At 48.1% G+C, this 24,042-nt stretch overlaps 1 protein-coding gene across 3 annotated transcripts; it reads left to right on the top strand.

The window, feature by feature from the left end:
* Window positions 1-566: 566 nt before the first annotated feature.
* Window positions 567-24,036, top strand: tbc1d16 (TBC1 domain family, member 16). 3 transcript variants are annotated; one of them, XM_023792018.2, is made up of 12 exons: window positions 567-708; window positions 4,078-4,284; window positions 6,159-6,591; window positions 13,466-13,657; window positions 15,213-15,360; window positions 16,176-16,340; window positions 16,889-17,037; window positions 18,602-18,736; window positions 19,189-19,375; window positions 20,414-20,593; window positions 20,846-20,992; window positions 22,037-24,036. In XM_023792018.2, exons 2-12 carry the CDS (start codon window positions 4,110-4,112, stop codon window positions 22,301-22,303), a joined length of 2,178 nt encoding a protein of 725 aa, XP_023647786.1. In that variant the 5' UTR covers window positions 567-708; window positions 4,078-4,109; the 3' UTR covers window positions 22,304-24,036. The 3 variants fall into 3 exon arrangements, with proteins under 3 accessions (XP_023647786.1, XP_023647785.1, XP_023647784.1); XM_023792017.2 differs by having other exon boundaries at window positions 583-760; XM_023792016.2 differs by lacking the exon at window positions 567-708 and adding an exon at window positions 716-913.
* The last annotated feature ends 6 nt before the right edge of the window (window positions 24,037-24,042 follow it).

Below are 24,042 nucleotides of genomic sequence, written 5' to 3'. Positions count from 1 at the left end.
TGTATTTATGTATTATTATGTTTCCACGAGCTGCCAAACATTATTAAATATATGACCCTGAATAATTTATTAAATGTATGCAGCAACTATTATGATATAAAGCGAAAATCATTTAAATTATACTTAAACGCTATTTGGTTTGTGGTCACAACTACTTGAATTACCAAATAGACACTCTTTGAACACAATTTAATGAAGTAATCCAATTCCATATAGCGTTTCTAAATGCGAGTTTATTGCTCCCGGCTTAAATTTAATGGCTGAAATCTGAAATGTAACAGATTGCGCACCTATTTAAAATGTTATTAACTTTGTGTAAAACTATATAGGTTGCAAATACATTAAATTGCGGAATCTGGAGATGTTCGGAAGAATTACTCTTTTGATGACTTAAATTGGCAAGCAGCTTCAACATTTAAGCTTAATTTTATTGATTAGTAAAATAATTATTAAAATAACAACGCCCAACTCAACTGTGTGAAAGGATCAGCCAAGTGACAAAAAAAAAGAATCTAGATCACAAAGACTGGTCCTTGATCTGTCTCCACGCTAAGCGCAGAAGCGGTGCCCGAATCACGCCCTCGCCAGAGACCGCAGATCGCTGCCGGGCGGGACGCCTGCGGCCCCTGCTTTCCGCTCGTTCCGCGTCGATCCGGCGCTCGTCCGGCGGCCGGAGAAGCGGACCTTCATCCCGGAAGCAGCGGCCTGGTGGGTGGGGCTAAAGGCGAGACGCCGCAACGTGTTGTAGCGGGACTCTCGGGTAAACACACGTACGGCTACGGTTTAATAATAGTAATTATTATTATTATTACTATTAACAAAGAAACACTACGAGCCACTTTGACATTCAGGTCTCTGATTCCCGCTAAAGATGGATGAGTGCCTCTGACCATAGTCGCGGGCAGCATAGAGGGTGAGATTAAATTCGTATGCCTTTTATTTGTATATGTGCTTAGGCGGTTGCCTGCTGTTCATTCTTGCACAGGTGTATAGAAAAAAAAACATGTTTATGCGGACAGGGATTCGTGAACCTATAATAGCATTTAAAAAGTCTGCGTACTGCTAGTGAATCATTATTTAAATTATGTTTATAGAAGTTAATATGGACGTGGAAACGAAGGGGAAAATGACAGTTTGAATGAGCGCGGCTTAGCGGGATAAATAGGTAAAGGCTATAGTGTATCTTTGGGTGTTTTAACATCAAACGGATGGTTGTGTCCTTTGCAGATCGGCTTGATCGCCAGTAGTTGCCTGCTGGGATGATCGGCGGTTTCCTCTTCCCCTGTCACGGCAGCGCGTTACTGATACCCCGATTAGCCACCTACTGAAACATCACTGCATGAGAAACTTAATCTGCTCCTTGTCTGGGGTAACGGGCCGGGATCTGTGCTGTAGTCTTTCTAATTTTCGTAGTCAACCCGTTAGACCTTGGGTGAGTGCAGTTAATGAAACGGAGGAATGTTTTTTGTGGATTGGTGGAATATCATATTCAATATCTGTCGCGGAATTCCTAGGGCTCTAAGCACATATTGTTTTATCATTATTTGAGTATTCGCTATAGTACATTTTTTTGTCCTGTAGGAACGTGTTGTTGCTTACATAAGTGGAGCTATATAAACTGGTGATATGATGTGCTGCATGCATTAATTTGAAGAATGATGTGCATTCGGGTAACACATCCAAACAGCCATTGCGAGGCGACAAGAAGAATAGACTAACCAGGAAAAAAACTTAATTCAACACTGTAATTTTATATCTTGTTGGCTGTAGCTGCAGTACTGGTACAGACAGTTAGACTCCTAGGGCAGTAGATAGTTAGAAGGTGAAGGACACTCGTTTGTGACCTAGAATTTACAGCCTCCCGCAGGAAGCCACTGTTGTATCCTTGAGAATCGAATCCAGCCTGACTTGCTTTATGTAAAACCTGGTAAAACTGCAAGTCACTTTGGTTGAACGCTTAAAACGAGACAACTGCGTGATCATGCAATCGGTCATTTTTTTTTTTGTCCTGGTCAGTGAGTAGTATTTAGGCCAATCATTCAGTAGCCCTGCAAACAAAAATGTCTATCATCTAAAGCACACATTTCCTGGTGTAAAGTTGTTTCACCTTGGACAGTCATTTTCCTGGGTAATCTCTAGGGTACATCATGGCATTTGATAGCGGCTTATGTATGTTTATTAATTTCAGCTGTCATTACAGATCATTTGACTTTGTTCGTTTGTCCTTTGTTCAGTTCCATAGGTTTGCTTTATATTTGCTTATTTATCAACGCTATTGTTGTTCTTGTTTATGTAGCTAATTTCCTAAGCAACTGTAAAATTACCTCTGAGTTCCATATTGAAACATTTCAGATTCCTTTATGGGGATAATGGTTTGTTGTTGTTGTTATATTAATGAATATTATTTAATGTGGAAATGTGAGAATGCAGAGCCCTGACTTAAGCAATGATCAGGGTTGTGTCAGACTTCCTGGGATTTGGTCTGTTGGCCTCCGACGCCCTGGCATTTCCTGTAATGCGCCCGTCTTCGTCTTGCGATTTCAGCAAACGAAAGAAGTTTGGGGCGGCGAAAATAGCCAGCTGTGTTTCAGCCGTACATGTCAGCATATCACACGGTCTCGGTGTGACTGGGAGCAGAGAAAACGACTAACAGACATTTAGTAAACTGCTAAATAATGTCAGCATGTGATTATGAAGGTATACATGAGCATACAACAGCTTTTTTCCCTCAAATAATTGCAGTAATAGCTCTAAGGCAGAGCTGATTTAACGATATATTAAATGTGATTTGTCTTTGTGCTTCCATTCATCTGACTTGTTTCAAGATGATTGGGGGGCATGAGAGCTGCTGTATAGGGCACCCTGAGTTGCTGTCAGCAGTTTGAGGTTTTTTTTTTTAAGTCACAATCCTACCCCCCAAATCTCCCCTTTGTGTCCATTTGTCCTTTGTTGACAGTCCTGTGCAAAAGAATTTCAATTGAGTTATATTTTTAGTAGCATTTTCTTTAGTCAAAACAGGATCTTCCCATGTTCAGGATCTTTCTGCTGAGGATCTGTGTGGAACCGTCTGTTTGCGCTGGCGTGGTTTCCAGTAGAACTTGCTTTTTGGTTTTTGGGAGATCCTTCCTGCCAGCTTTACTGCACTGGGATTACTGGTCATGGTCCCGAGTTAGCCCCCCAAAGGACTGTTTCCTACAAACTCTCCGTACTTCAGTCATGGCCACATCCTCCGTCCATGACACAGAATGGCTTATTTGCAACCTGATCTGGCCCAGTTCAGCGACATGAAAACCATGTGCGCCTCTTCAGTTATGTAATTACAAGAATGCAGTCCTTAGTGCATAAGTGCTGGTGTGATGTGGGGAAACCCCCCGTGCTGAAGCACCTTGGGGCTCCTCGTGTCCGTCTTCGAAACGGGGCTTCCAGTCAAATTCCAAAGGAAGGAAGTGGTGGAGCTTTCTCTGTTCAAGAAGCAGGGAAGAGCTTCTTTATGATGAAGTTAAGGAATGCAGAGTTTTTGGGATTTGCTGAGGGGGTGGTGGGTGGTAGTGAAAGTTAGACACTTGCTGCTGAGGTCTGACGACAGGGAAAGTTGGATGTCGACACAGGAGCCGGTAGTGAGGACGGATCCGTGCGGCTGCTTCCCCGTGTGCTGTTTGCTGAGGGTGGAGCGGCTCCTGGTCTTGGTGCCACTCGGTTGGAGCGTATAGTGACACTCCTCATAAATACCTCAGGCTCTGCCTTTCCCAGCCAACTGGGCCCCGTCCCCCCCGACTACAAAATGCAGCATAAATAAAGACAATCTAGCCCATTCCATGGGGCATATTGCATCCTACTCCTCCAGGCTGTGAAACCTCTTCTGGACAGTGTCTGTGTGCTTTTTTCTGTTTTACAAAAGCCAGCACAGATGTCACACTCTATATATAGTTAATAAAAAGGCAGGATGCTCCAGTGCGTCAGGGTAACGGAACAGTGCGCTGGGGAATAGCGTAAAATCAGCACATGCTCTGTGGATGTCCTGTAAGAGCCCTTGCAGCTGGGATGGGAGAAGCTGATCGTGTGTCTCCCCCCCCCCAGAGAATGGGCACAGCGTCCGGGCGCTGGGGGAGATGTCTCTGGGCCGGCTGCTGCGACGCGCCTCCTCAAAGGCCTCCGACCTCCTGACCTTCAGCTCCGGCACAGGAGGCTCCAGGGGGCTGCTCGATGGGGAGATCATCTTCTCCAAGAACAACGTGTGCGTGCACCCCAGCGAGCCGCTGCCGGGCTTGCCTGAGCACCATCCAGGTAGGGGAGAGGTTTTGGGCCACATGGGTTAAACACGCTGTCTTGAGCTCGGAAACATTTAGGTGGTTGTCAAATACTGCGTCCCGTATAACGGCGGTCTGTCCTGATTTTCGAGCAGCACGGTGGCTCCATTGGTGGCACTACTGCCTCGCACAAGGGCGTAACTTTGGGATGAGCATTCGGAGCGTCGAGGTCTCCACCCATGGGGATCCTCGGGATTGTATTGGCTTGTTCTGATTATTGGGGGGATTGCGACCCTCCAACCCCCCCATAATTTACACCCATGGCCTTTGGAGTCCAGGCTTCGAGTCTCGAGTCCTGCTCTGCATGTGTGGAGTTTGCATGTTCTCCCCGTGTCATCGTGGGGTTTCCTCCGGGTACTCCGGTTTGCCCCCACAGTCCAAAGACATGCTGAGGCTAATAGGATTGAATGGTGTGTGACTGAATGGTGTGTGACTGTATGGTGTGTGACTGTATGGTGAGTGACTGTATGGTGAGTGACTGTATGGTGAGTGACTGTATGGTGAGTGACTGTATGGTGTGTGACTGTATGGTGTGTGACTGAATGGTGTGTGACTGAATGGTGTGTGACTGTATGGTGAGTGACTGTATGGTGAGTGACTGTATGGTGAGTGACTGTATGGTGTTTGACTGTATGGTGTGTGACTGTATGGTGTGTGACTGTATGGTGTGTGACTGTATGGTGTGTGACTGTATGGTGAGTGACTGTATGGTGTGTGACTGATTGGTGAGTGACTGTATGGTGTGTGACTGAATGGTGTGTGACTGTATGGTGTGTGACTGAATGGTGTGTGACTGATTGAGGTGTGACTGAATGGTGAGTGACTGTATGGTGAGTGACTGTATGGTGAGTGACTGTATGGTGTGTGATTGAATGGTGTGTGACTGTATGGTGTGTGACTGAATGGTGAGTGACTGTATGGTGTGTGACTGAATGGTGAGTGTGCCCTGTGATGGGTTGGTCCCTGCCTTGTGCCCATAGCATTCAGGATAGGACCCCCACAACCCCGCATAGGACAAACGGGTATAGAAAATGGATGAATGGGCTTTAATTTTCAGTTCTTAACCAGTAACTTCATGATGTGGTTCATGTAAAACTCTCCTTTTTACACTGCTCACCTTTTAAGATAGTAGCTGAATCATAATATCCTGCTCGGTAATGTAGCATTCAGAGTTAAACAAAGAATATCGAATGATTGTAATCGGACTAAAAAGGAACTCCTGAATCAAAAACTACAGCTGAAGGCTGCCTGTCAAAATAGCTAAGAAAAATGCCTCTTTAAAAAAAAAGACCTGTTCCCTTTCTAGCTGTACAGACTAGGGGGAGGCGTGCTGGAGTTTGTCCCAGGCAGCATCGGGCCCAATGCAGAGAAATATCCTGGATGGGATGCCAGTCCATCACAGGGCCCACACTTATACTCAATGTCAGTTCACCTGACTACATGTTTATGGACTGTAGTGGGTGTCCTGTGTGACACTGGAGGACATGCAAACTCCACACGTGCAGAGAGGAGACACCATTCAGGCCCCCAACTCTGGTGTGAGGCAGTGCTGACATCCACTGGGCCGCTGTGCTGCCCACAGATCTACTGCCGGAACTTAATTCTTATTGAAAACAAAATCTTGACAAAGCGAAGTGTCTGCAGTGGGACGGTCATTGTAAGACGAACACTGACCCTCCACAGCAACGTTAAGGTTACTGAAGGACAGTTAGCGTTAGCAGCTAACCTGTGGTCGCTAATGGATTAGTGATACTTCGGGCAGTTGTTTGCCCCATGCCTACCCAGCATCCCCCTCCCCAGTCTGACACTAGTAGCCTTGCTCTGCTTCATTTCACCCTCCCTTTCCCCCAGGTTACCTTTGTGTGCACATGGAGAAGGATGAAGAGCTGGGCACCACCCTGATCCTCACCTGGGTGCCCAACTCCCGCATCCAGCGGCAGGACGAGGAGGCGCTGCGCTACATCACCCCCGAGAGCTCGCCCGTGCGGCGGAACCCCCGGCGCCGGCCTCGCCGTGCACGCTCCCGGCCCCCACCCACTTCCGGGGAGGACGAGGATGAGGATGGTGCAGAGGACGGGCAGACCCTGGAGGGGCAGGGCGCCGAGCCGCCGCAGCTGCTGGAGGAGGGCGACGAGGGCTCCTGCGACCTGTCCGCGGACGAGGTCAGCCGCGACAGCACCCTGGGATCCGACTCCGACACCTTCTCCTCACCCTTCTGCCTGTCGCCCATCAGCGAGGCCCTCGGCGAGAGCAGCAGCTCTGTATTCCTGGACAACGAGAACCGGTAGGAAGGAGCATGACTCCGGATGGGGCCGGATGGGGCCGGGACACTTTTATACCGTGGAAACCTCTTGCCATTTTGTGTGTTGCATTGTGCTCTGGGGGAATGATATTTTATGCTACTGTATACCAGTATGTGGTTGGCATGACTTGAAGCTGATGCTGGCAGATGCTGCTCTTGCAGATGGCCACCAGGGGGAGCATTAGACATGGCCAGCATGCTTTTGTAATTCAATAGCTCTGTGTTTACTTATTTATCTGGCAGAAGCTTTTGTCCTGAGAAACTTGAATTATGTGTTTCTGGGCCCATAGCTTGATTAGGACTAGTATAGGGTGACCCCTAGACCAACTTGGATCGAATTAACCGGGGTTGAGTTTAGCAGCATTTGATGGAAAATACACAGCACTTTTGGAATTTGTTTATCTTTAGTTTTTAGGGTTTTTTTTTTGTGTGAATTAAAAACAACAATTTTTCGTCACTGCTCCATATTCTTTTAATACTGGTTTGAGTTTAAAATCATTGTGTGCTGGGTGCACTAACTGTGCGCTCATTCACAGAGACGGTGTGTATTGAAACAGCTTCAGTCAAACACAGTTTCACCGCTCTGAGCGAAAGACATTAACGGAAAGTGTCATATTACAGAGTAAGCACCACACAGAACGCCTGTATTCAGGAAGTACAGGGATGCATGCGATGGATCGTCCTTTACGACGATCTGTCAAACAAAGCCGCGTTCCCAAATGCTAATGAAGCCATAAAGTAATTGTCATGCTTCTAATTGCTGTTAATGAGCTGATGTTGCTTCATTGGAAACGGAGCTAATAGGTCATTTAGACCAGAGATAATTATTGTGATGTGAAAGGCTTTGTGTCCTTTTAATGTGTTTATTCTCGCTCTTGTTGGGAAAACAGCTGGCTGTAGTTTGGGCCGAGCGAAGGTAAAACCTTAATCTCTGAGATGGGAGTGTCGCTTAAATCCTTCACAAAGGTTTCTGAGCAATCATGTTATGATTAATCCTGTTAAGGCATCCGATCATTCAGCTTTGCTCTTCTGCCTGAGGTGAAATAGAAGCAATGCACAGTGGATTCTCGTTCAGGCGTTTTGGTGTTTTTGCGGAGAGGGTGACCCAAGCCGTGAGAGAGTGTTTGAGGAATAGACAGCCAGGAACTCAAGACCCTGTAAATCGACAGAAGATGAAAAAGCTTTCATATGTGTCTTCTAAATTCCAGTCATGGCGTTCAGCCAAGCATGGCTACCGGCATCTCGGCAGCGAGTTAAGCGGCTCTTTTTGCTGCATTTTGCTTGCCCTGGGCTACGTTTCCCAAAACCTTCCATTAGCAACTTACATAGTTGGATCTATTCAGTAGCGTTGTTCCAACTATGTAAGATGCTAACGTTGTTAACATTGCTAGCAACTGTGCTTTTTGGAAGTGGGCCCCAGGTCGGGTTCTTCTACGTACCTGTCGATGGTAAATGCCTCATCAGACCCGTATCTGGTGTCCCCAGCAGCTCTGCCAGGAATTAATTTGGCTATCAGCCAAAGCAAAATCGTAATGGCTTTTCCACCCCCCCCCCTTTTTTTTACCCAGGTGATTGTCCTGGTATCACTTAAGGAGTTAACATGCAACAACTGTTAAGGGGAACAAAGACAGTCAGTGGCTCCTGTATATTTAAAATCTTGAGGCATCGGTTTCCATTTTTGTTGGTGATGTAGAACCGAAATGTAATTTGAGCCCCACCTCCAGGTATGCAGGGAAGCGTGTCTCAGGGTGAAATCTTACATCACTCTTCCCAGTTTCGTACAGTTTAATCACAGGAATTAAAATTTACAGCTTTGAGAAGCTGCTCTCCAGCACATGGCTGTTCGTTTAAGGAAGCTGAATGGTCACAAATGGGACTATTTGCACTCTGCATATATTGATGCATGAAAAACATTAATAAGACCTTTGTCTGGCGTCTGACGTGTTTCACAACAGTGCACGCGGAAGACTTGAATTATTCAAGTCGGGTACAAATGCCAGTGTTTGTGTCTAGAGCAGCGTTTCTCAATCCAGTCCTTGGGGATCCACAGATGATCCATGTTTTTGCTTCCTCCCAGCCCCCAGCCAGACAGTCCACACCAGGAGCTGGGAGGGGGCAAAAACATGGACTGGAAGCACTGCTCTCGAAGGACTGGGTTAGTGAATTTGAGTTTGGTTTTTTGAAGTCAGTTTGATTCAGTCCTGTATTGTCATCGTTGAACAGATGAAAAAATTATAGTATGAGGAATTTTGCTGTCGATAAGGAATGACAAGCTGTAGGTGACTTGAAGCCACAGCTGTGTGCTCGTAGATCAGCGATTTTTCCTGTGCATGTGCAGTGAGTACATATGGCCACTGGAGGGAGACAAAGAGAACAAGATAACAACGAGTGGGAGTGGTTCAGAAACAACATGGTGGAAGGGATGGAGAAAGAACAAGCCCGTGTAAAAAAAAAAAAAAAAAATGGTGCTGGAAACAAGGGTTTTGCTTTTCTTATTTTTGGAAAGGGTTCAGCTGGAAATTCGCACAGGATGGACAAAGGTGTGTGTGGCAGCTTGGGGGAGGTCACAAGCGTTTCTGGTGTCTGTGCAGAACGAGAAGGCACAATCGATATCCTCCCCTGCCCGTCTCATTGTGCTTATTGACTGGCCTGTTTCTGATGACTGTCAGCGAATCGCGTCTCTCAGAGGTGCCGTTTTGGCTGAGCTCGCCCACAGGATCCCCACTAGTTGCCGGGAAACAACTTGGGTGATTTGTGCTTTCTCAGACTCCATTAAAAACTGTGTCACTCCTGGGCTTCAAGTGCAGCCAAGCTCCAGCTTTTGAGGAGCAGGCGGCTTATGGGGGGGAGCGGAGGGGGTGGGATGGAATGAGCACTTTGGCCACAAGAGACAGTCTCCGCCTCTGTCTCTATCTCAGTCTATGAGGGTATCTCTCTCTCTCTCTCTCTCTCTCTCTCTCTCTCTCCCCACCACTCCACCTGGTATTTTTATCAGTCTTGTTTTGTTTTTCTTTTTTTCCCTCAAACTGAATTTTTCACCAAATCAGAGCTCAGTTCAAGGATTAGGAAAAATAAAATGGCTCTTTTTCATGCCAGAAGCATGTGACGTGTGAATCTCTGTCTGTCTCTCTCTCTCTCTCTCTCTCTCTCTCTCACTCACACACACACACACACACACACACACACACACAATCTCCCTGTCACTCCAAGCTGTCTGCCTCGTTCTACTTAGGGGGTGCTGGAGAAGCATGGAACAAACAACTGCCCAAAGTAACGCTAATTTGTTAGCAGTTACTGGTTAGCTGCTAATGGTAACTGTCTTCTGATAACCGTAACATCGCTGTAGAAAGTCCAAACGCGAACACTCAGTTTTGTCAAGATTTTGTTTTTACATTTTGTTTTCAATAAGAATTAACTTCTGCCAGCAGATCGGGGGGGGGGGGGGGGGTCACGGTAGCCCAGTGGATATGACCACTGCCTTTTTTTACCACAAATCTCTGTGTTTTTTTTTTTTTATAAGATATTACAGTCTGTTACTCTTGCACGTATCTCCAGTTATGACCCTTGTATGTCTACGGCTGATGTAGTTGCCAAAATAACAAACAAAAAGCTGGTGACTGTCTGGAGACATGAACTAACCCAAATAAAACAAAAGTAACCCTATAATTCACCTTCCTAACTCCCTCTCTGGCTGAAGACGGGAGAAATACAATACAAACCCAAAGTGGCACAAAAAAAAGATTAAGAAAAAAGCTCAAACATTAAAGGTCATACATACAAGTACAAATGAAAAAGTACATTTTAATGATGTCTGTTCAAAATACATAAATACAAAAGACCTCAGTCTATAAATTCATTGCTGCTTTGTTATGAGGCAACCATTTATTTTGAAAATTATATATAAAAATAGAAAAAGGTGGCCACTCATTTTTGAGTCAGGCTTTTTTTGTAGACGACCGAGGCTGCCTGGATTCCCCAGCCAGGCCCCCACACAAATGAGGCCTGTCTGTCAGTCTTTGGAGCCGCTCGCATCTTGAGTGCCTGACTCAGGTGACCCTCTGGAGTTTTAACAAGCAGAACAGGAAGCTCCAGCTGAGAAACACGATGTCTTTGCTTGTTTAAACCGGAACCTTCTGGGTCGCTCAGGGTTGCTGATACTAGGTCTTTTACCCTGTGACATTTTTTTTTTTTTTTGATAAACTCAGGAAAATAATCTTCATAATTGCATATTAAAATAATGGGAATCCTGTTCTGAACCATTGGGGCAGGAATGTCTGGAGGTGTATTTTATGGTGGGTAATCAGACTCAGTCTGCTTCTCAGGCAGCCGATGTAAGAGCTTTTTAGTGTCGTTCGGATGTTTATAATGTCACGGACTTTGGCTTTCTTCTTAATGCGATTCCATGCCTCCTAGCAAAAAGCCACAGTGAGCTGTGCTGGTTCACACGAGAGGCGTTCGTGCTGAAGGTCGTGCAAAGGTGACGGCGTGGGGAAAGTGTAGTTGGGGTCACATTGGTGGTGGGGTGTGGCAAGAGGGGAACTATGGAAAGCGAGGAGCGGCCGGGGGGGGGGGGGGACCCCTCACAGAGCAGTGTGTTTGTCAGGCAATCAAGTGACTGAGCTGCAGGTGGTGATGGGAAATCGGAGTCTGCCTACTGGCAACACAGAGAGGCTTGCGCCACAGCACCCCTCCCCCCCCCCATGAAATTAAGCTGACGTAGCCCCATGTTATGTTGCTGCTCCATGTCACGTTGTTGCTGGGGCTTCAAATCCGGTCCCTGGGCGGCCGTCGCAGGTTCCCTCTGACTGCGGCGTCAGCGCAAATCTCAGCCACTGGCGCCAAGGGGCTCAGAGACCCGAGAGTGTGTGACGTTTTATGTGACCACGTTCGCTTCACCTGCCCAGCTCCCTTCTACCGTTCACTCCTGCCCTTTCACCGGATGCTTCCGTTTACCTCGACCGCAGTGGCAGAGCCCGAAGAAATAGAGGCTCTCACGATGACTTTGTGACTCATTTTCGTGCTCAGTTTTGTACTGGAGGCCAGTTCCTTTTGTGCCAGTGAGAGCTGGAAATACCTAAAGCACTGCTTAGTATTTGGTAGCGCAGAGAGCGGAGTGTCCTTTGATGCCAGAAGGTGTAACTGGAGATTGCTATTTGTCTGGAAACCCACCAAGGCTGTGCAGCAAGTAGAGGCCAGACTCCCGCTTCCTACATCTGTTCTGGAGGCCACGAAACACTAAAGACGGCTCTGCTCGGGTTACCCGCCCACAGCGTCACGGCAACACCGGGAGACGGCGAGAGACCAGCCGAGCCAAATCGGATGTCAGGAGGAATTAAACGTCAGACAATTTGATTAGAGTCTGCCAGACTTCCATCACAGGAGTAGGAAGAAGCGGGCAGCTGGAGATCTGCCAGCCGATAGGCGTGAGGAGTTACCGTAAAGGCTCATCAAAATGCTCCATCTGCTTATCAGTCCAAATCACACCTGAGATATGGTGGCATCTTAATCAGGATGTGTCTGATAGGCGAAGGCTCTGCTTGAATGGAAATGATCAAGATTAGATGTTGGGACTGGATAGGGAAGGACCCGTATTTCTAAATCTAAATAAATCATATCATAAATCATAGGTGCAGGTCTGAACATTGACAGAGGTCAATGAACAGTGCACTCTCTGTATTGTTCATTTAGAGGAAAAATTTCAGAAGTCAGCCCCCCCCCCCAACTCAAAAAAAAAGAAAAAAAGAAAACCCATCTTCTAACCACTTATCCTGTTAAGGGATACCTGGAGCCTTAGCCAAGGCAGCGGAGGGACACCTTGGATGGGCTTTCAGTCCGTTACAGGGAACATATACAGGGAACAGTTAGGCTAACTCCATGAATATGGACTGCAGGAGGTAAGACACATAAGACAAGGAGAACATGCAGCACTGGGGGCACGTGCACGCTCCTCACACAGCACTGGGGGCACGTGCACGCTCCTCACACAGCACTGGGGGGCACGTGCACGCTCCTCACACAGCACTGGGGGCACGTGCACGCTCCTCACACAGCACTGGGGGCACGTGCACGCTCCTCACACAGCACTGGGGGCACGTGCACGCTCCTCACACAGCACTGGGGGGCACGTGCACGCTCCTCACACAGCACTGGGGGCACGTGCACGCTCCTCACACAGCACTGGGGGCACGTGCACGCTCCTCACACAGCACTGGGGGCACGTGCACGCTCCTCACACAGCACTGGGGGCACGTGCACGCTCCTCACACAGCACTGGGGGCACGTGCACGCTCCTCACACAGCACTGGGGGGCACGTGCACGCTCCTCACACAGCACTGGGGGCCAGATTCCAACCCAACAGTGCTGCCCTCTCAGCCATCATGCCAAGGTTCTGTGCAATGTAGCAGAGCAAATATGCATACTATGTAATACTTTACATATACAGCAAATGACCTTGGAAGTTCAGTTCAGAGGTAGTTTCATTAACTTCTGGAGATTCTGCTTTCGTTCATAGCCTTCCTAACATAGCATGCCACACTTTGACCCATTTGGATGCGTCATTTTGTAGTCCCACCCATCCCTTAACTGTCCCATAACCCACCACTTTCTGTAGATAGTAGGCAGATACCGGTGAGTGAAGAAGGCATGTAGTGCTTTATCTAGCTTTGCTGATTGTGAACCGAAAGTATAATGAAGGATCATAGCTGTCTTTCAGCAGTTGGTATCCCTGTAAAATGGAGATTTATTAATATCAAAGCTCTAAAAGTCAACTTAAGACTGAAGGGTTTTCTGAGCTGAAATGTAGCAGATTGACAGGAAGTGATGTTTTTACTCCCCCCCCCCCACCTTTTATTCCAGGGAGATGTGTGATGAATCCATGACCCATTCAGCTAGCTCCGCCTCCAGTCTTGACAGCCACGCCCCCTCTGAGACCAGCCAATCACAGGGGGTTCGGTGGGAGGAGCAGCAGAAGGTGCTTGCTCTGGAGCAGCTGTGTGGGGTGTTCCGAGTTGACCTGGGTCACATGAGGTCACTGCGGCTCTTCTTCAGGTTGGACCCAAACGCCGTGCTCTTTAAATGCACATCCTGCAGTTTCTCTTGACTGCTTACATGTTTTGCTCCTCTGCCACATTCAGCCTCTGAATGAAAACACTTTAATTCATAGTCTGCCTATATACAGCATATCATTTTGGAATTCCATGCATATGTGATGGGTTCATAATATATGCAAATCTCTCTTTGGCAGTCCTCAGTGCCTGCCTTTAACCGTTAATTACATGTAGGCTAGTTTTGATTGCAGCTGAATCGCCTGTAATTGTTCCATTGTCAGAAACGCACCCGACTTGGACTCTGTGACCAAATTATTCATTTTTTCCTTGTCTATCTTCATTTAGTCCATTTAATTTTCAAATAGGGCGTCCTCACTAGTGCACGACTGAAAATAATTACTCTGCGACCCAGTCCGCCAGACATGCCTTTGTTACGAGGTAGTCCTACAGACACATGCAGAAGTCAAAGTGATCTTTTTTGGGGGGAGGGGGGTCCAGATCTGTTTTCTGGCTTTCTCTGGTTCTGTACTGAAATCACCTAACCATTAAAATGCAGACCATTAACATAAAAATGAGCGCACTCCCCGTCCCAGCTGACTCTGCGCATGGTGTTGCTGTGTAGCACTGTGACACACTGGGAGTATCGTCAGGAGTACCATCAACACTCCGCCATACTGATTTCCCCTGACTCTCAGTTGTAGCGACTCAGTACAGTATGAGCCTGGAGAATTAACGGGAGAAAAAGGGTGATTCATTTTATTTTGCGTGGTGTGTTTATATATAAGTAATCTCTCGCTTTGGAACAGCTCTGGGTTTTCGTTGATCCGTTGCCGCACAGTTCCAGCTGCGTTTTTGAATCTTCCCATCCTGCCCTCATCCTGGGGCTCTGGCCGCGTTTATGCTTGTCCACATAAAAAAAAAAAAATAACCCCCTTCGGATTCCACGCAAACTCATCTATCCATTTTCGGTTTTCAGTGTTCTGCAGTAGGAAGTGATTAAAAACTGCATGTCAAAGGTTTTACCGTACAGTGCTAACGTTTAGCTTAAACAAAAAGCTCCATCCTCACATGTGCTTAAGATTCTGCATATCTTAAACCTTTAAGGTAGAATGACTCGTGCCCCCCCCCCCCCCATACAACTCCCAGTCTCTTGCCCCATCATGAATGTTCAGAGCTGATTATCATGGGGGCCTGGATTCCCCCTCGCTCTGTTCCAGTCGCAGCCCAACCTCGACTTGACCTATATATTAGAATGTGAAAAATGTAAAAGGAAAGATGTTTTTTTTTGCCACATTAATCTGATTCATTCCATTATTCAAGTGAAATAATTCTTTTTAAACATTTGATGTCTCTGAATGTACTGATTGTACAGATTGATTGACAGATATTCACATCACGTAGACTTCATCTCCGTTAACCTGCTGTACAAATGGGTAGCAGAAATGTCACTCTGTGACATCAGCAGGGTGCACAATTGAATACGTGGTAGTATGATCTAATGATGGGGGATTAATGCTGTCCTGGGAAGACCTTCGACCTTTACGGTGTCATTGCAGCGACGAGGCTTGCACCAGTGGCCAGCTGGTCATCGCCAGCCGGGAGAGCCAATACAAGATCCTTCATTTTCACCACGCGGGCCTGGACAAGCTGGCCGAGGTCTTCCAGCAGTGGAAATGCTGCCGTGAGACTCAGGCCAAGGAGCAGGTGAGGTGGCCAGGTTCTTATGCTCACGATTCGGTCTTCTTACACCCGAGCCCCAATCACGTTAATGCTGCTGGTGACCCCGCCCCCTTTCTGTGGCCACGCCCACCCTACCACTTAATGTAAGGTGAATGGCTGTAAACCCTCCTACCAGAACCCTCTACCTGTCTGGGGTTGGAGTGTATTATCACCCTGTGCTGCTTGATTGGCTGCAGATGATGTCATCATTAAAAGCAGTCTTCCGAGTTGGGTGGGCTGCTCAGGGTCACGCCATTCGCTCGTTATTTACCGGTCTGTGCTACCTGGGAACTGAGTGCCATCGACATTCACGCTTGCTGGTGTTTTCACCCGCGGGGCCACGTTCTGGGCGCCGGCTTCGAAAGCACGGCATTATGAATATTTATTAAGCTGGCTGTTTGTATTTGTTTGTGGTTTGGGGGACAGGGGGCAGAGCTGCAATATTAAAGCCTGAAAACAAATAAATGCAGTGGAGAGAGAATTAGATTATATTGCGTGTGTGTGTTTGTGTGTGTGTGTGTGTGTGTGTGTGTGTGTGTGTGATAGAGAGAGACAGAGAAAGAGAGAGAGAGAGAGAGAGAGAGAGAGAGAGAGCCCTGATTCTGTATCCTGCCTGTCTGCAGCCTCTCTGATATCCCTCCCACACCCAGGATTTAATATGTCGGGGAATCCGTCTCAGGAAATTATACTTTCAATCAGCACTTTGCCAGGCAGCCCTTTATTAACGAGCCGCTCCTCCCGGAGGCAGCTGCAGTGCCGATAATGGCGTGCCGGTACTGACCCGCTTCCTCGCCGCCCAGGTGTCGGACGAGAAGTCCTGCATGCAGTTCTCCATCCGGCGGCCCACGCTGCCCTCCTCCGAGACGCACCCCGAGGAGCGTCTGTACCGCCGGCTCGACGTCGCCACCTGGCTGCGGCACCTGAACCACAGCGGGCAGGTGGAGGAGGAGTACAAGCTGCGCAAGGTGAGCTGGCAACGGGGGACCACCAGGGGGCGCATGTCTGTGCTTCATATGCCTCTCATCCTTAATTCACCCGACGTCAATGAGAACGTATGGCCCTCAGATGTATTTTTACAGTGGGGCACACTGTGGCCTTGCACCTCCACGCTTACGTGCTTGAATCCTGCGCCAGTCAGAATTTGCATGTTCTCTCCATGTTTGTGTGGGTGTCCTCCCTAAAAAGGGAACTCGTGCTTTCCCCCTCCATGTATGGATAGGTGAAGTGTCTCTGAATTACCCCTAGTGTGTGTGGGTGTCTGTGTGTGAGCGTACATCCCGCAATGAACTGATTTCCCGTCCAGAGTACCCCCCTGTCAGTCCTGTGATTCCTAAACTGGGTTCTGGGTTGAGTATGATTATGTTTTGGATAGGTGGGGATAAAAAATTAGCTTTGCACCGTTTTTAGTTTTTTCTTGGACTAATAAAATCCGCCGCGGCACACTATCGATCACATACCAAAGGGGACCTCTGTGTGTCCTTCCAAAAACGACCCTGCCGACTCGCCCCGACAGGCCATCTTCTTCGGGGGGATCGACCCAGCCATCCGTGGGGAGGTGTGGCCCTTCCTGCTCCGCTACTATACCTGTGACTCCTCCTCGGAGGAGCGCGAGGCCTGGAGGCTGCAGAAACGCAGGGAGTACCAGGAGATCCAGCAGAGGAGGTGAGTTCTGCTCGTGCCCCCCCCTCACCCCAGCCCACCAGGCCCTCGTGGTGGGTCGCTTATGGCCCGGCTCATTACCTCCACCATTCATCAAACCTTCACACGCGTGGGTGGGGGTTTCTCTCCCGCCTACCCTACCCTGCAGCTGTTCCCTGAGGAGGCGGCTGGTTTGTTTTGACCTTATGATGGCCGAGATGTTATTTTTGCTGGCTTCCTTGTTTTTCAGTTGCTTTTAAATGTTCTTTACTTGCATTTCACTGAATCACTCACTCAGTTCTGTTCACGTTCTCATTCCACACCCCAAAAAAGGCCGTTCTAATTTCTTCACCTGCATAAATTGTCGCCCTTGCCTATTTACGCTGCCTGATTCCGCATGAGACATGAAAATGTTTTTTGGAATGAGCGAAAATGCTGTGGTATGAGTTTTTGCACCGTGTAGCAGCATGTGATCACCTTAAGGGGGGGGGGAATAGTAGATAGAAGTTACAAATAAACCAGTCTATACATCTGTAATATCCTTCTTGAGGTCATACTGATTAGGTGACACTGGGTGCTTTAATTTAATGTTAGCTTACAAGGTTTTTGAAGGTTTTGTATCAGATCTGACATTCAGTTTGTATTTACTGACTTGTTGTCGGCACGAAGCACTGCCCACGCAAATTGAAACACTGTTATTCGGGTTAGGTGACTCAGTGAGGCAGCAGATAGTGACTGTGCTGGTTTAATAAGCTGCAGTGAAGTGGCAGTAAATGTCTTGGCTGTCTGACCAAACACTGTCACCGTCAAACGCAGCTGGCATGCTGTCTGACTGCTTCTGTCACAAGCGTCTTATCTCCCCCTGACGTCAGAGGGGAAAGTCACCTAAGCCGAGCCCGAGCGTCACTGCGCTGACGTGCGCTGACCCGGTCCGTAAATGACCTGGCACCGTGCCATTAACGGCGGGAGGTTGACTGGCAGATTGTCATTCCTCACCCCCCCTGGAGAAAGATCAGTGTGGTCAGCTGATAATCAGCAAGCGATATTCAGGGCTGTACCCTGTGTGGACTGTAGAGGGCGAGTCCCTTAACCATCTCTGTAGGCCCCCTGTTGGCGTCCTTTAAATTGCCAGTAGGGACCTCAAAAAGCCAGCTCCTCCCAGGAGTGCATGACTGGGTGGTGGAGGACACACGTGCAGGCTCTCGATCCCAGGGAGTGGTTGCGTGGGGTTGCATCAGTCTGGCGCTCTGGGTGCCAGAGTGGGAGGTTGGATCGGTGCTGGTAATTAAGTTGTGCTTGCCGGATTGGCGTCTCCGCTCGCTTTCTGTCCTGTCAGCCGGCAGCCGGAGCCTTTGATCTGCATCATTCCAGCGCGGTTCAGACCATCCGGAAGATTTTCTCATGTGCTTGCTTCGTCTTATCTTCTCAACACCCCCCCTCCCTCCCTTTTATTTCCCCCATTTCATCTCCTTTCCTCCCCCTCGTATCCCCCCCCCATCCTCCTCATCCCTCCACCTCTAACACCACCCGCCACCTAAATCCTCCATCTCCCTGCCTCCACGACAACTTCCTCCACCACAAATCGCAGGTTGTCCATGAGCCCAGAGGAGCACAGCGAGTTCTGGCGGAAGGTCCAGTTCACTGTGGACAAGGATGTGGTGCGGACCGACCGCAGCAACCTTTTCTTCAGGGGCGAGAACAACCCCAATGTGGAGAGCATGAGGTCGGCAACCGGGCGTCTTTCACCCAAACGTTGTAATGTGAATTAGCATCGTTACGATGTAGAATGGCCAGTCGTTACGATGTAGAATGGGCGGTCGTTACGATGTAGAATGGCCAGTCGTTACGATGTAGAATGGGCGGTCGGGCGGCCGTTACGATGTAGAATGGGCGGCCGTTACGATGTAGAATGGGCGGCCGTTACGATGTAGAATGGGCGGTCGTTACGATGTAGAATGGGCGGTCGTTACGATGTAGAATGGGCGGCCGTTACGATGTAGAATGGGCGGTCTCAGTGCCTTGCTGCTGTTGATAAACACACTCCTGGATCACTGGGTTTGGAGGCCCGACAGACCTTCCAATCATCAGCTCATTAGCTGGGCTGTTTCTTTGCATATATTCCATGTTGTTCTTCTGTGTTGTTCTCAGTCCTTTGTTTCTGATGGCCTCCCGCAGACGCATCCTGCTCAACTACGCCGTGTTCAACCCAGAGATGGGTTACTGCCAGGGCATGTCGGATCTGGTGGCCCCATTGCTAACGGAGGTGCAGGACGAGAGCGACACCTTCTGGTGCTTCGTGGGCCTCATGGAGAACACCATCTTCATCAGCTCACCCCGTGACGAGGACATGGAGCGGCAGCTGGTGAGGCCCAGTGGGGACTAGTGGCAGCCAAATGGAGCTTCATTTGGGCATCGCTAGCGAGGACAGGAGGGCGGGCAGCTGGTGTAGAGGGTGCCGAAAAGAGGGTCATAAAAAAGAAAAGACAGTATGTAGAGTTCATGGCGTGTAGTGTTGATAGTCTTTTGTGTTGACAGTCTGTTACATCGATGGCTTTTAGCATTGATGGTCTGTAGATGGTCTACATAGTGTTGATGATCTGTAACATTCAGGGTGCCTTATATTAATGGCGTGTAGAGCTAATAGTCTGTTGCATTGTCGGATTGTAGCGTTGACACTCTGTACCATTGACGGTCTGTTGCTTTGAGGGCCTGTAGAACTGACTGTAGAACCGACGGCCTGTAGCATTAGCGGCTTGTAGCATAAGTGGCTTCTTGCACTGCCAGTTTGTAGCGTTGATGGCCTGTATAGCGTTGATGACTTGTACCGTCCGTTGCATTGACGGTAGGACTGCATGATATCGCATCGCAATATAATCGTTATATAACATCAACGTGTCGGACTTTAAGTTGTCAAAGTACTGCCTCACCGCCAAAGTCTTAATCTTGTTTATCCACAATATCTCCCCCTTTTAAAGATGTTGGCTGCTGAGCTGTCGCTTTCTTCACCACCCCTTCACTGCTTATAAATGGCTTCCATAATTTGCAAAACCGAATTCAGTAAGCATAAAGATGTACTGAATTTATACCGAGTGCTAACTTTTGGGTGTCACAATACGCCTCTCGTTAATATCTCAGGTGCACTACTAATCTGATTGCATCCATATACAGTAATACCAAAAAAGCCGGCATCCGGGCAAACGTTTACTCCCGTCATCTAAAGCCTTGCTGATGCCTCGTGTGTGCAGCATATAATCCTGATGTGATATTCCGCAGCCCCGATTCACGGCTTGTAGCGTTGATGGCTCGTGGCACTGACGGCCCGTAGTGTTGGCAGTGTGTAATGTTAAGGGCACGTCGCGTTGACGGCGTGTAGCGCTGACAATGCGCCCGCTACCCGCAGATGTACCTGCGCGAGCTGCTGCGACTGATGCTGCCGCGCTTCCACCAGCACTTGATGCAGCTGGGTGAGGACGGCCTGCAGCTGCTTTTCTGCCACCGTTGGATGCTGCTGTGTTTCAAGCGGGAGTTCCCCGACGTCGAGGCGCTGCGCATGTGGGAGGCCTGCTGGGCACACTACCAGGTGGGGGCCCCCATCTTCATGGGTGTAACTGCGTAGGTCTGCACGGAACTGCATCTCTGCGTACATGTGTAGGAGGTGTCTGTGTTCAGTGCCGAAGTACATATTTGTATTTTGTTTTTGTTTTTTAAGTCCTCGGGGGACCGGCAGGTCAGGGTCCTGTTTGCATATTTCCTTACCAATGGTTAAGTGTGAATCAGACGATGGTTTTTATTTTTGTTTGTTTTTTGCCCTCCTCCTTCCCGTCTCTCGCAGACAGACTATTTCCACCTGTTCCTGTGCGTTGCCATCATCGTGCTCTACGGCGATGACGTCGTCGAGCAGCAGCTGGCCACGGACCAGATGCTCCTGCACTTCAGTAACCTCTCCATGCACATGAATGGGGAACTTGTGCTGCGGAAGGTCAGGGGTCAGGGAAGTTTTAGCAGAGCTTATGGCTTTTAATCTGTGCATTGCTTAATAGGGGTTTTATGTCATTTTATTATGGCGTTTTTATTTTGTAGCACTTTGAGATGCATTACACTGTGTACACAATGTGATTAAAAACCTGTTATACTGACGTTGTGGGGACCATTTTTTTTTCAGTCCCCACAAGGGGAAACTCAGTTTCATAAAAATCTGTGACTGCAATGAAAAAACTAAAAATGCCAACGATTTTGTTTGGTTACTTATGGTTAAGGTTAGGGCTGGGTTGGTTGTCATTGTTGGGATTATTATAAGGTTATGGCCATAGAAAGGAATGGACGGTCCCCACAGACATGAGTACGGGTGTGTGTGTGTGTGTGTGTGTGTCTTTTTTAAATGGTTTTCTCAGTTTTTCTTCTTTCACTCCCATTTATACACAGCTTCAGTCCTATTTTTAATTTTTATTTGGAATTGCCACGTTAATGTAATATTTTTATTTATTTAAAAAACAAAAAAGCAAAAAAGATCCCAGAGCAGATGCAGAGGACTGGCACAGTTTCACTCTAGAATCCGGGGTCAGAACCACCCCAGAAATGTGACATTGTCTCCTGGGGTTATTTTTAGAACATCCCTCAGTCATAAGGATCCTGGCTTGATTTCCAAATTAAGAGCAGGTAGATGGATAGCTGCTCTGTATTAAAACACAAAAGCACTCCATTGTAAGTGGTAACAAGGCTCGTTATAAACGGGCACATTTGTTCAGTTGTCTGCCTCTTTTTTTTCTCTAGACCCTTCAGTTTTAAAGTGTTAATTATCTTTGTGATTGATGGTAATGGGACTTTGCTCTTTCTCTGCTCCACTCTTTCCAAAAGATTTATTATAATGGGGTCAGCTAACATTTGGCCTCAGCAGAGCGAGTTCTGTCTTATATATTTAAGTTTAAGTTTGTTTGGGGATTTTCATGGACTAATAACATTATTATGTTTTTTTCTTTTCTTAATGAGCTCTTTGTGTTTATGCCTATTTCGCCCTGTTTCTTAGGCTCGGAGCCTGCTTTACCAATTCCGCCTCCTTCCCAGAATCCCTTGCAGCCTGCATGACCTGTGCAGGCTGTGCGGCCCGGGCATGTGGGACAGTCGCTACATCCCAGCAGTGGAGTGTTCCGGCGAGCACCCCGACTCGCAGAGCTGCCCGTACGGAGGCACGGCCACGCCGCAGCCCCCGCCCTCGCCGCAGCCCCCGCCAACCCCTGAGGGCAAGAGGGGCTCCAAGACAAGGGAGATCTTCAGCTTCCGCAAACAGCCCTGAGTGTGGTTAGCGGGAAGTGCTTGGGACCAGACCAGGGGACAGCAAAACAAGGCCTCGGTGCTTCTGCTACGGGGGGGGGGACAGGGGGAGGGGGACATTGGCATTTTCTCCTCCTGCTTAACCCCACCCCTTTACCCCCCTCCTTCCCCATACATTCAGCATGATCATTTTTTTTTTATTATTTTTTGACCTTGTTAGGATACAAGGTGCTACTTTATTAAAATCCACTGTTTTGGGAACATCGGCCGGCAGTCTGACTCGGTGCCCCAGTCCAGCTGTGGAGGAGGCTGGCTGCTGCAGGATGTTGTTGTGAGAAAGCCTTCGACAATCTTCACTGCCCCCCCCCCCCCGATCCAGCAGAGCAGCTCTGATGGTGTTGCTGAGATGCTGAGAGGAGAGGTCCACACGCCGGCCCTAAGCTCTTAGCCGGTTAGTGTGCATTTCAAAAAAGTGCATTACATAACCATGCCGGACTCCTCACACATGTGGTCCCCCATTTCCCCCAAAGGTCACGGCGATCGGAGTGGCAGTATTCTCACCTTTCACTGACCTTTTTTGTGTGATTTGTTTTTTTTTAAAATCTGCATGGGAAATGACAGTTTTGGTTTGATTTTTGTTCTCTTCCAATAAAAAATTCTGAAGGAAAGCCAACTTGTTCAACAGCAAAAGCCTGAAACCCTCTGAGCTAACGGTGCAACACCAGAGTTGTTCCTTCTTCCTCCTTATCAAATTTCATCTCATAAAGGGCTCTCTTATCTACACTGATGGGGGGGGGGCTTTTTTTTCCTCCCACCTTGGTCCTGTGATGGCAGTTATTGTTCCTTAATGTTGACTGGATAGGAAATATCTTTAGATCACTCGTATACATCATTTAGGTACCGACACATTCCTCACCCCAACAATTAAGATCCACAAATTTAAAGTCCCATCTTCTCTTTAAGCAGTTGGATCTTTAAATATGAAATCGGAGCTTCGTGGATCTTAACAGGCGGGCTGAGGAACGTGTCAGGTAACCTCAATGATGTTCAGTATTATTGAATATGCCGTAGTCACTTCACGTGAGGGAGACTGGGAAACGAAAACTGGTTTACCCCCCCCCCCCCACTCCCACTGTAATGAGAGGCACACTGGGAAAGAGTCACCACCCCAGCTGCCAGTGCACTGGCATGTTATCAGGTCAACAGCTGTGAGCAGTTTAATTTACTGCCTTGTTTCGTTTCATTTGGTTGTATTTACTCCCCATTAGCTTGGTATATTATTATTTTTTTTTGTCTGTGAATTAACGTTTCCAGCGCATCCCATAAACAGCAGCTCTGTTATTGCCAGCGAACGGATGAGTGAAAATCTATATGGAAATGTCAGTCCGAGTTCCCATCTAATCCGTCTTCAGCAATAAAAAAAAAAAAAAAAGAGTGGTGGAGTTGGGTTTCCGTGAGCGTAGCCGGCGTGGCGAGGTGGGGTGCCTCGTGGTTGGTGGTGGGGGCAGGTTAGAAGCCAGGGCTTACAAACCAGAGTCTCTGGGGTGCATTTGAGTGCCACTCCAGGGGTGTATAGCTACAAATTGCTGTTAAGATGTAACAATAGTAACTGGAAGCCCCTTTCCCTTAATGTGCCATCTCCCCAAATGACATCTATTACTGAAAAGACCATCTTTACCCATTAGCGAGACGCCTGCTCAGGAAGATTACCTGAAACACACGGGAGGCTGGCAGACAGAGTTGGGGGGGGGGGGGGGGGGG

Source organism: Paramormyrops kingsleyae, chromosome 5 (assembly GCF_048594095.1).
Source record: "Paramormyrops kingsleyae isolate MSU_618 chromosome 5, PKINGS_0.4, whole genome shotgun sequence".
NCBI lineage: Eukaryota > Metazoa > Chordata > Actinopteri > Osteoglossiformes > Mormyridae > Paramormyrops > Paramormyrops kingsleyae.
Note: the sequence above shows the minus strand (reverse complement) of the source record. Positions and strands in the feature narration are given on the sequence as shown.

Coding starts and splice junctions, on each gene's coding strand:
- tbc1d16 (XM_023792018.2), top strand. CDS start 4,110: ATGTCTCTGGGCCGGCTGCTGCGACGCGCCTCCTCAAAGGCCTCCGAC. Junction 18,737..19,188: donor CCCAATGTGGAGAGCATGAG/GTCGGCAACCGG, acceptor GGCCTCCCGCAG/ACGCATCCTGCTCAACTACG. Junction 19,376..20,413: donor AGGACATGGAGCGGCAGCTG/GTGAGGCCCAGT, acceptor CGCTACCCGCAG/ATGTACCTGCGCGAGCTGCT.